Here is a 12774-nt window from a genome sequence, read left to right as displayed (position 1 = left end):
CCTGTTCAGATGAAGCAGCCGTGGCAAGGCAGCCTGCAGCAGGCTGACAGTCAAGCCTGTAACCACTTTTACCATCTTTTAACACGGCTGTGTGATTAGATGACCACCATTTGGTTTTGAAATGGACTCTCAGACTTCCAGGAGAAAACCAAACAAGTTACATGAATCAAAGTAGAGCATATATTGCTGGGACATGTGGTCTCAGGCCACAGAGTTAAGGCTGAAGCGGCCACAACGTGCCACAAACAGCAACAAACCGCAGGCTTTGCCAGCGTATCTTCCTGCTGGACAAAGCGTAGATGGTTAAGCTGGAATACATTTGAACACGTCCCATTTTCCACCGATGTTTTAGATGTTAGACCTTGCAGTGAAGCAACAAGGTCATGTAAAGGATTCTTTCCGGGCACTGTGGTTTGACCGCTATTGAATACAGGGATCCTGCCAGTGACAGACAGCACTAACGTCGAACCAGGCTTTTGCATTTGTAGTTTTTGCTTTACTTGTAAGTGCTAGCTTAGAAAAAACACATTTAAACAGCACCTGAGAGAGAGAATACCAGGACAAGGTTGGGTGCATTAGTAGCAGAGATTTGCGGGTATTGCAACGTTTGCTCCTTGTACCTCGCTCCCTTTCGTGCACTGACACAACCCCGCAGAACAGCCGACATTTAGGGGGGCCACGTGGGAAACAGAGAGGGCCCAGAGCACTTGGTCTCCCTGTCAGCGAGGGGCACGCCGGGCGGCTGTACAACCACCCCGATTGACACAGCTCCGCAGGTCTTACCCGCCCTGGCCAGAACCACCCAGGGAACGCTCACATCGTAAGACTGTTTTTTACTACGTGAATGGCTCCATCCCCATCTGCCCCAATTATTTCTCATTCATTTATTACGTAACAAATATAACTGCATCTTAGAAGAGGAATTACGTATCCTTCCCCCCAGAACTCCCCTAAGTGAAAGCCTGGGAAATATACCTCGTTCCCTGCTTCACCACCCTCCACGCTCTTCTAGGGGCTCTGGGACAGACGACAGCACAAAGGGGCACCCGGTATTTAAACATCACCGCTCCTCACTTGCTACCTCGGTCTGTGGGTAACTTTGCGCTCAAAGTTACGGCAAAGACCTCTGCAAATTAACCCGCAATCTCTCTCATTAGTAGCAGTTACTGAGAAATGGCGCAGCTGACTTTTAGCAGAGGGCAGATGTTACATGAAAACTCCTTTTAGTGATGGGCAAAAGTTTCGATGCAGAGCTCTGGTGTCTAGTTCTTCTTTGAAAAGTGTGTGGCCATAACCAGCTGTTAGCAGCAGTCACAACACAGCGCTGGTACAGGCAGACATGCAGGATTACTATACCTAAAGTAGGTGCACTTGCACTTCGACTGCGGTCTTCAGATATCCAAACAACGCACATAACCACACGCAGCACAACGGGAGAGAACACGCAGAGGGACAAGGTAAAACACAGTTCAAAACTTACATCAGCAAAATACAAGACAAAGGGAGGGAGATACATGAGACGCATGCGCCACACACAATGCTGAATTCACACAGAGATGAGGATTACCAATTCACTGTTAACCCCCCTCTCACAAAAAGGAAATGCAGTAGAGCTTTATGGTAGAGAGGGTAAAACGGCACCGCAGTCATTTCGGTGCAGGGAGGTCACTTGCTCCGTGTCACACTGGGCAGGTGACGCAGGGGGGCTCCCATGAGGTGGCAAGTATCTGGACACCAGCTTTACAGATGGAAGCACTGGAATCTGGGTAACATAAATAACTTACTCAAATTCACAGGACCCTGATCTAGACAGCCCACCTTCCAATCCTTTACGACAGCCACAAGTACTCCGCTTTGTTAGACAAATTAATTTGAGGATGAAACAAGTGATTGCACAAAAGCACACATGGAATAAACCAAAGCAAAGAGTATAACCCTCAGAATAGACTGTGCATCTATTCCAAGTAAGCTAGCAAGTTCCCATGCTGTATGTCACAGGAAAGTATGGGCAATGTATAGTAAATGTATGGGTATGTTATTTCTTTTGAACAAAAGTCTAAAATTGTCTTTGACTGAAAATAAGAGACTCTTCTGCTACCAAAGCAGAAGCTACCCCCCTTCAGACTTCTGAGAGATAGAGCTAAATTCCTAAATCTTGTACAAGAGAAAGCCAAAAACTTTAGATGAATGGCAGTAGATCTGATGCACAGACTCACTTGATGCTTGAACTGGACTACTACAGCAGAGCAGCGAATGCAAGCAGGATTTCAGGTGGTGGCAACAGCGACTTCTGCATTAAGCAGAACGTTTTGTTGTGTGCAAATGTCATCAAATGACAATAACAGAACACCCCCCACCCTCCATTAGAGGTCCAAAAATCAACATGAGCTTGAGTAACTTGTCAACTCTGTTGTCACCATCTCTTTTGCAAGGCTGCAGACATTAAATACACATAAAATAAAGAAGACGACTGAATGCTGCTTCCTTATTTCTGTACATCTGAAAATCTTATGAAAGATAAACTGAGGATGGAGCCGGGGGCAAAAAAGCCTGCGAATCCCATGTGTGAACTACTGCCAGACAGCTAACATTGCAAAAGAGCAGCAATCCACTACAAGGTCCTAGGGGATATATCACTGCAGAGGTTGAATCAGATCAAATACTTCATTACATCAGTGAAGTTTTCTTCTGTGTTTGTTGTTGTTGTTTGGTATTTTCCAAACATTCCACTGAGAAAAGTGCCACCAAGTCACAGTGAAACTAAGGCTGCCCTTCCTCCTTCTTAAGACAGATACAGCTGTTTTTAAGACCCTTCAAAATACACAGAATCTGCATGCAGGCGCACGATACCTACCCAGATTGGGGGCACTTGCAGTCCTCTTGTTATTTTTTATCTTGAAAAAGCCTCGTCCAAATGAAGATCTGGCTTTACGGGTACCAAAACTATCCTCGTCGCTTGTGCCACCATGAGAAGGAGACTTTGGAGGGAGGGTTGCAAAATTATTACCTTCCACAGGAGGTTTAACCTGCTCAAGTTAGGGAAATAAAGATTCGATATCAAGGAATTGCAAAAGGCCTTTTGAGAGAGACTGCAAAGTGACTGCTGACAGATAATCTGGAAAGTCCCTCTTGTTTTGACAAGAAAACAGAATGTAAAAGCCATAAAGGAAAATGTAAACAAGATCTTCATTTGAGTATGTTCAGGACCCAGGATTACTATTATTACCTTCTAAGAGTAACATGTCGTCTTTGAGATGTTTCTCAGTTTCTGCAAGTCTGGTTTAAAGGTATGGAAAAGGTAAAAATACAGTCCTGGAAGGCTTTGAACTTCTCCAGCTTTCCAGGGCTTCTATCTCCCGCACGGGGAGCTACAGGGACAGTGGGAAGCAAAGAGAGAGCCGAGACCCCCCACAGTATATCGGTTCTCTGCCAATTGTTAGATAGCTCTTTTTGTCTATCGCTGCTCTGCAGTTTCAGAATTAAGGGATTAACTATGTCCCCTGCCAAAGCTGAGAGGAAATGAAGTGTCAAGCAAGGAGTACAAATGTCAGGACAGACATCTGACACACCAGTTAACCAATTTAAAGCAGTAGTTTTAACTTTGCTGGTTGTTTCACTGTCTCTTTAAAGTAAAGAGGAAGCAAACCTATTCACAACTCAAATATGATCCTTTGGCTTTTGCTGAATCAATACAGCATTCACCCTACAAGTGATATCTGAGGTATGTTGTCTCTGAGGTAATAACTGCTGCATGCAAACTACAGCCGTACGGTGCCGCAGGATAACTGTTCTGCAATGAGAGTCTCTTCAGGAACACAGTTCCTACACAAAGGAAACAATTTGGAAAGCCAAAGGTTTCCAAAGAGACACTAATCAAAGGTAATTACAGAGTCAGTAAAATACTTAATGGTTAGCTTTGCTAATTGCCTAGTGGTAGCATATGTTGGGGAAACATTAACTTAAATGGCAACCTTATGCTTAACCAGAGTGAAAGACAATCCATGTGTGAGAAGACAAGAACGTGCGAGACAGTATAAGCCTGACACTGAAGTGATGGTGACAACCACCATATACTCCTCGCTGTCTTGTCTGCAGGTCTGCTATTCCCCCTCTGGAACTGCATGCCGCATTTTCACACAATTGAGCCTTTCAACACCCGCCCGCTGCCTGCGTTTCTCCACGCACACGCGGAGCACGCACACACACGTTACCTCTGTTGGCTTCTGTGCAGAGTCTCTGTCCTGTTCAGGAAAGATGAAGAAAGACATCTAAGAAGTCATGGTTTATAGCCAGTATGTAATTCATTATAGTTACCCTGAATTAAATTCTGACTGGAAACCCTTCCCTGCCTACTTTTTCCCCCCCCAAAATAAATCTCTTCAGAGGTGTATTTCACACAGATCAATTCTTGCTTGCTTTCAGGCCAGTGAGCTGACATGAAAATACAGTTGCTTCGGTTTACTTTGTAAAGCATTAGCTGTGTGTACGTCATTAGCCACATGTAGTCTGTTAAGGCACTAATGGGCACAGCTGGCTGAGGGGACCCAAAGCAGGAATCAAACAGGGTAGAAGGCAAGTGCATAAAGCATCCACAGCCTCCACTCCTTGGCTGTCCAAACAAACCCTAACCCATGAACTCTAGTTTTCACCATCAAGCTCTGGTTACATTTTCAGTCCTGTTAACACCCCTCCTGAGCTGTAAGACACAGCTCAGCAGCTTGAGCATTGGAGAACTTGGGAGCTTTTAGCAGTTTTGGCTGTCAAAAAAGAAAACAGGAATTACCCTGATTTGATGATATTGTTAGAGACTACCCGCTTTTGGTCATTTCTAAAGAGACCTGGACTGAAGCTATCACCAGACATACAAAGGCTCAGTATTTTGTTCTCAACTACCTAAAACATAGTCACCCCAGACTGTATTTTATAATGTACTAATTACATGGCCTTCCATAATTATTGGCCTTAAACACAGATAGGAAGTGATAGTGGGACTTATTTTCTTGTCTTAAATCAAAAAAGCATATAAGCTAAAAAATACCACATTATCTGAGGAAAAACACAGCGATGAGAGTCTCAGGTAAATATCTCATGCAAAAAAAAAAAGGGGGTGGGGTGGGGCAAAAACCCCCCAACCAAACAGCCTGTGCTTTCAAGGACAGATTTTCTCCTTTAATGAAATCTTGAAGATGTCACATATATGTGACCATTGCTAACGATGTGAGCAGCCCTACTCCGACTCAGAATTTCTCAGAAGGCAGCAACAGGGCATCCACTGGGTCATTGGCCACAACAGAGACATCACCCCTATTTCTAAGGGGATGGGAGGAAGTAAGAGCCCAAACCAACCACTTCGGACGTCTCTTTCCTCAAACTGCTAAGACTGCTGGATTTCTGCAGTGAAGAAGTTCTGAAACAACAACATAAAAACCAAGCCAAGTTATTAGAATTAAATTTTCTAAGATAAATAAACTCTCATGAATCAGCTTTAAAAAAATTATAATACATGACGAGATGTACTAAAAACATTTTTAACTAAGGCAGCCAATGCACTAATCAGAGCCCACATCATTTGATGAGATACTGTAAGAACCTCCACATCGTAATTACTGCTGCTAATGCTGCAGTGACATAATGCCTACCTTTGGATATTTTTGGCTGCTTATTTGCTATATTTTCAGAAGTACAAAAAGGAGTTGCACAGGCAAAGGAAGTGATATAAATAAAAGCTACGAAAAACAGTATTTTTAGAATCAGGCTTCTGACTAATTTAATCCTTAAAGAAGCCAAGCATACCAAGTCAAGCATGTGTGTTTTAGTATCTCATCTTCAGTTCCGTTTTGGGCCAGATAGCCCCCAACTTCTGGTGGGATTTATAGTCTAGAACACTTAAGTCTGGTTGAAAAGAAGTTTTTCCCATCACCAGGTATAAATTAAGAGTAACTTCCCTGAATTTTATAAAGTTACCTATCTTTATTCCAACGTAAGGGGAGTATAATTTGTCTCTGGGAATATTCTCGTAGCACTAAGTCACTCAAAATAAAATCAGCCACTGAGCCTCACACGGTGTACCTGACAAGTCCTGCTGACTTAGGCTCCTTACTAACAAATTGCTTTGACTCAACTTCAAAGTTCATAAATAGCCCCACTGATTTCCCGGGGAGTATGTCTATGTGGCAGAAGTTAAAATTATTTTCTCACAGATTTCACAGAAATCTGATCACCTTTACCCCACTGTCAAAGAAAAAAAAAATTAAAAAAAATCACATGCACATGTACTACAGAAAAATCTGAATTTCAAAGTATAATGACAGTCCGCAACCCAATTAGAGATGTTTCACAATGCAGAGAAAATTAACTGCATATGTGCACAAAGTACTGGAAAATAATGATCACAAAAACACAAGACATGAGCAGAAAACTACCACCACTAAATATCATCTTGGCCAGAATTATTTGACATATTTACATGTGTCTGTAAAATATGTGAGGGTGTTGGGGGGTTTCAGGTCGACAATCACATATAAATATGCTTCCTGAACATTTTTTGTTATGATACTTACACTGGACTATCACACAGCTGAGTTTCTGGAGAGGAACCTGTTGATCTTCCTTCACTGTAAAAACAAAAAAGATATGAAAAAAAATAAGGCATTTGGGGATCTCATCCAAATATCTTGCTGATACAGAAATCCTACATCTCAGCCTGGTTTAACCCTGTTTTCACTTCAGCTGTTCTGCTACTAACACATGGCAAATTTTCCCCTCTACAGTGGCAAGTCTTGTAAAAGATAAAGGACAAAGGTGAGCGCAAGAGCCACAGGAAGGACAACTCATGCTGTAAGTTGGTGTCAATACTTCACTATTCAGCTTAAATAAATGCAGAGGTTGCAGCATGTGCAGCATCTGCAGCACCACCAAGTAGTGGAGGTCACTGGCTGCCCGTGGGTCACCCACAGCATGGGGCATTTTGCTGCAGGTTAATGCTCTGATTTTTTCCCAAGGCGGGACACAGATGAAATCCCTGCTGGTGATAGCTAGAGCTGAGTGAGGCACAGCCCAGTGGAAACCAAGCAAAGCTGGTCTTCTGAATAAGATGCTTTCCTTGATTGGAACTGGGGGTGGGGGGGGAAATCACACATCAACATGTGCTTGCACTGATTTTTCACATAGAGATCAATGGCGGTTTTAGGCCAACAAGATTTCCTTGCCTCTGGATTCTTAGTATTCGATAGTCTGTTAGATAAAGCCAGGGATTTGGACCCAGAAGAAAAAAACCTAGCACAGCCTTCATCTAGCTGCAAGCCCAGTGTGCTTTGCCAGTCCAGATCTGCAGGGCACTGCTTCCTCACCCAGGCAAGGAGGCCCCTGGATGCCACAGCTCAGCCACAGCCCCAGGGTGCAGCCATGCATCCCCACCCCGGCTTCCTGTAGGACGCTGTAGGTCCTGTAGGACCCTGTAGGATGCTGTGCCTACACATTGCGTCTGGCTTCCAAAATCTCAGGCAGGGCTCTCATAAGAGTGAGGAAAGAAATCTCTTTGCATTTCATCATGCCAAAGGACGGCAGCGAGGATATGTCTGTCTCTCATCTTTTGAAACGCCACTTGCCTTTCCCTGTGGGGCTCCATTAACAGCTCAAGGTTAGAGCCAGACAGTCCTTTTGTTGCAGTTTTGGCAGTGACTTACACCAATCTTTAGCAACTGCGGAAAATGTCTGAATGCAAATCACCAAGAATGCATTTGTGCTAGCAGAGCCAACACCATCCCAGCCAGACCTCAATGATGTAAACCTAGATAAAAATAGGGATTCTGTGTCCTTCGTTACATTAGATCAGTTTTTCTCTCCTTCTGTTCATTTCTTGCGAAGCAGCTGGTATGGAGTACGAGTGCTCCTACAAGCAACAGCAACCAAACTAATACTTGCTTACTGAAAAAGATTTAATCAATGCATTTCACAAACATAAGCTTAGTTTGCTATAGTTAGTCAAGTGAATGCTAGCCTTGTTTACCTGACCTAATGACTTGACAATACAGTAACTAACAGATTATTACTCTCGTTTAATGACAGTCACAGAATATTGGATTTACAATTGAAAAATACAGGGAAACAATAATACCTCATTTCACTCGCAGGATCCGGCCTAGGCTGTGTTTTCACCTTCTCTGCAACAATTTCTGAGCTCTTGGATGTTGATGAAAAAGAAGGGATTGAAATTTGTAAAATACTGGTGTGGATCTGTAAGGAATTCTAAAAAGAATTAAGAGTATGTGTTACACTGTTTTGAGCTGAAATTAAGCAGTCATAAATGAAAAAAGAGTAACAAACTATGAAAAGAAGGATCTCAAGTAAGATTTTTAAAAGTGATTTTTTTTCTTTCTTTCTGTTGTAGTACAATTATTCACTACTTGAAAGATGGCACTGAAGATAAAACATGAATCACTGCACAGATAAGCTACAGCATAGACAAAAATCTCACAACTCTCCCAAAGCTGCCCGCTAAATCTCTCTCTACCACAGATCCCATGAAGGGGAGTTCACTTTTCAGGTTTACTCTTGTCCTCAGCCACTCAGAGAATACCAAAAAGCTGCTAAACTTTTAATTTAATTTAGTTTTCTTCATAGTGTGTTCATGCTGTTAAGTCAAGTCCCTGCTCTGGGCCAGAGCTTTAAGAGATCAGATCTACAGTTTTATGACTGGAAAATGTGATTGTAAAAATCAGAGATTGGACGACAACCTACTTATCATTTAACTGAATGGATGTAATGATGATTGCATCCTTTTAAATATGACAGGACATAAAGTCCCAACATGTTTACTTCTTGTTCCTGACAAATTAAATGCAGTTCCTCAAACAGCTATGTTTGATATTGAAAGGAGTTTAGGCCCATTCTCATGACAAATATAGCGATTTGCTGTCTCCTGATCCCATTTGATGAAGAAGAAAAATAAATTTAACTGAACCCAAATGAAACTCCTCAGCAGCTTTCACAAGAAAACCACATTCTCCAAAAGCATATGGGACATTACTAAAAACTGTGCAACACAGAAAAAATCTTTTCAGAAACTTGAGTTGTGGCATCTGCAATATGAATCCAGCACAAGCAGTGTTTTCAAGGAGTGATGGCATTAAACGAGGGAAAAGAAAAGATACCTCTTCATGAATATTCACATTAAAATCATCATGGATTGGAGATGCTGTTACTGGGGTTGGGGATGGGCTTTTCTCTGGGTCAGTCAGACTTGGTGTGTCCAATAAAACTGTTGAAACAGACCCTGAATTCAAGAAGTCTTCACCGTCACTTTCCTTGCCTGAAGGGAGAGAAGACGGAAACTTGTTGGCTTTACTTCTAGATACACGATGACCCTCGCTCCCACGCAAGGCACAGCCAGCGTGCTCATTCATGGGCCAAAAAGGGAAGAGGCTAGGGTTTACTTTTTTTCAGGAGAGACTAAAACAGGAGAAGGAGAGTCATCGCCAAATGTTGCTTCTCAACTCAACCACGACAACACATCAGGATTGGAGCAGAGGGAGGACATACATCTGACAGCAAAAAGCCCAGCAAATGCCATTAGGGCATTTAGTGGGATCAGTTTCAAAAAGCTGAATAAACTGGTAGTTATTTTCTGTCTCATGTTCTGGAATTTCATACTAAATACTTCTTTTCCCTTATTCACTACGGAAAAACCAGGGGGTCAAGTCTGCCTGAAACTTAAGATGTCTCTACGGTATCTTCAAGTTACCCACAGGAACAATGCAGCCCACTGCACAAGAGTCTAACACCAGCTTTTAAGCGACTACATTATGTTTGCAGACTGCCACAAACCACGTGTGTTTCATTTAGTTAATGCTGTAGGCTGCACCAGCATCCGGCATCCTCTGCTCCCAGTGAGCAACTTGCTGCTCCTGAACTGCCTCGGTCTACCAAAAGGCTTGTATTTCCACACTTGTCATCGATACCAGAGTACCAGCACTGACAAGAAAAAGTTAAAGGCAACGAATACTTTCTAAAAAGTGAGCTGAAACCTAGCACTCATTGCCAAAGATCCGATACAAATACAAGCCAAAGTCTGTTTACAGCAAAAACCTCTCTTGCCCTTTTTGTCACTGCCTGAAATCTCTGTCCATGAAGCACAGTTCCCAGAGACTCAAGGTCTGTTTTAACATCCTCTTGTCTTCGAAGGCATAGCACTGCACAAAAGAGCAGTACCTATTTAAAAAATGCTACTCCTCCAATGCTCAGCATGGTGCTTTGCCCTCATCACCACCCTACCTCTTCCCTCACCGGTAATGTGTTTTCCCAGCCTTGGCAGATTGAAGACATGCAGCTGTGTTCTTAGTGCCCCCGAGTGCTGGTTTCAAGAAAGGAAAAGCCCTTACATACCGAGATCCAAAGCACCCAGATGGCGAGGACTGCCTGATCTCAACTCCCTTAACGTGGGGAAAGGGAACAACCTATTAACAGAGAGGTGGCAAAAATACTTCCCTGGGTGACCCACGGTCAAGCCAAGCCAGTTTTTAGCCCAACATGTTCCAGCACACACCAGCTCCTATCTGGTTTACATCCATGACACCAGAGTAAGAGAAGCTGCCTCCTGAACCCACCACTGCACCCACCTCAGGTCTGCAGTGCTCATGGGGGAGCAGGACAAGCAGCTGGAGACCATGGCCGAGGATTTTCATGTGGTCATGCAAATCAGCCGTTGCCCTCAGAAGCAGAGGTCAGGATCTCCTTGTTGCAGTCACCACCTCCCTGCAGGGATGGCCTCTCAAAAGCCAGGCAGAAGTAAAGAGGAACCAGGAACCTCTGTTTTCCCTGGGTCTCACCCCCAGTCTCGGCAGCATGTCCAGATGGGGCTCTGCCCTCCACTTCTCCTGCCTTGACCCAAGACAGCAGACTCAAGAGGCCAAACATGAATTCACCACCACAAAAATACGTATTTTGCCTCCTCGCTCATTTCTGGCTATTGACAATCTTCACTCTTTGAAAGGATCCCTGGGAGCTCCTACAGCCCTCTCCTAGGAAGGTCATCCACCTCCAACACTTGCACAGCCAATAAAAGCCACAAGCCCTCGTCTGTCCTAAAGAAGCTCACGCAATGAGCATGGGTCAATTCAAGGCCTGTGGAAGGCTGGAATGGCCTTCTCTGGCCTTCAGAGGGCTCACTGACAAATGAGGTTTCCATAACCACTGCACAGACAGCGGAAGCAGGGACAGGTATCCTGGGATGAGTACAGGGACGCTGCCCAGTTGTGCAGGGGTGATGTTAGGAGGGCCAAGGCGTGGCTGGAGCTGAACTTGGCAAGGGATGCAAAGAATAATTAAGAAGGGATTCTACAGGTATGTCAGACAGAAAAGGAAGGCCAAAGAAAGCATACCCGCCTTGATGAGCAAGACTGGCAAACTAGTAACAATGGATGAGGAGAAGGCTGAGGTATTCAATGACTTCTTTGCCTCAGTCTTCCCTGGCAATCTCTCTTCCCACACCTCTCGAGGGGATGGACTGCAAGACGAGGACTGGAGGAGCCAAGTCCCTCCCACCGTAAGAGAAGATCAGGTTCAAGACCACCTCCCTTGATGAACAAGACTGGAAGACTGCTAACAATCGATGAGGAGAAGGATGAGGTACTCTCCAGGAAATTTGAAAAGTCATGGCAATCAGGTGAAGTCTGTGGAGACTGGAAGAAGGGAAACATTGTACACGTTTTTAAAAAGGGCAGAAAGGAGGCCCCTGGGAACTACCAACCTGTCAGCCTCACCTCTGTGCCTGGGAAGATCATGGAACAGATCCTCCTAGAAGCTGTGCTAAGGCATATGGAGGACACAGAGGCGATTCGAGACAGCCAGCATGGCTTCACCAAGGGCAAGTCCTGCCTGACCAACCTAGTGGCTTTCTATGATGCAGTGACCACATCAGTGAACAAGGGAAGAGCTAAGGATGTCATCTATCTGGACTCCTGTGGGGCCTTTGACATGATCCCCCACAACATCCTTCTCTCTAAACCAGAGAGATATGGATTTGAGCGGTGGACGGTTGGATGGATGAGGAATTGGTTGGATGGTCGCCCCCAGAGTGCAGTGGTCAATGGCTCAATGTCCAGATGGAGGTTGGTGATGAGCAGTGTCCCTCAGGGGTCCATACTGGAACCAGTACTCTTTAATATCTTCATCAATGTCATAAACAGTGGGATCAAGTGCACCCTCAGCAAGTTTGCAGATGACACCAAGCTGAGTGGGGCGGTTGACACGCCTGAGGGATGGGATGCCATCCAGAGGGACCTGGACAAGCTCGAGGAATAGGCCCCTGTGAACATCATGAGGTTCAACAAGGCCAAGTGCAGGGTCCTGCATCTGGGTCAGGGCAAGCCCTGCTATCAGTACAGGCTGGGGGACGAAGGGATTTGATAGCAGCCCTGCCGAGAGGGACTTGGGAATACTGGGGGATGAAAAGCTGGACATGAGCCAGCAATATGTGCTCGTTGCCCAAAAGGTCAACTGCATCCTGGGCTTCATCAAAAGCAGCGTGGCCAGCAGGTCGAGGGAGGGGATTCTGCCCCTCTGCTCTGCTCTGGTGAGACCCCACCTGGAGTCCTGCATCCAGCTCTGGAGCCCTCAGCACAGGAAAGACATGGACCTGTTGGAGCAGGTCCAGAGAAGGCCACAAAAATGGTCAGAGGGATCATAGAACACCTCTCCTATCAGGACAGGCTGAGAGAGTTGGGGTTGTTCAGCCTGGAGAACAGAAGGCTCCAGGGAGACCTTATTGCAGCCTTC

The 12774-nt window shown here is 44.7% G+C and overlaps 1 protein-coding gene across 1 annotated transcript in view; it reads right to left on the bottom strand.

Moving 5' to 3' along the window:
- Positions 1-12774, bottom strand: part of PPFIBP1 (PTPRF interacting protein, binding protein 1 (liprin beta 1)) — a 42456-nt gene that overhangs the window by 14484 nt on the left and 15198 nt on the right. The window contains exons 7-12 of the mRNA XM_010290726.1: positions 9153-9310; positions 8117-8247; positions 6561-6614; positions 5347-5407; positions 4212-4241; positions 2855-3026 (exon numbers count right to left, since the gene is read on the bottom strand). Of these exons, the coding sequence (XP_010289028.1) occupies positions 2855-3026; positions 4212-4241; positions 5347-5407; positions 6561-6614; positions 8117-8247; positions 9153-9310 (606 nt within the window). The remainder of the gene's footprint in view (positions 1-2854; positions 3027-4211; positions 4242-5346; positions 5408-6560; positions 6615-8116; positions 8248-9152; positions 9311-12774) is intronic.

Source organism: Phaethon lepturus, unplaced genomic scaffold (assembly GCF_000687285.1).
Source record: "Phaethon lepturus isolate BGI_N335 unplaced genomic scaffold, ASM68728v1 scaffold5927, whole genome shotgun sequence".
NCBI classification, from domain to species: Eukaryota; Metazoa; Chordata; class Aves; order Phaethontiformes; family Phaethontidae; genus Phaethon; species Phaethon lepturus.
The sequence above is the reverse complement of the archived record's forward strand: the minus strand, read 5'-3'. Positions and strand labels throughout refer to the sequence as shown.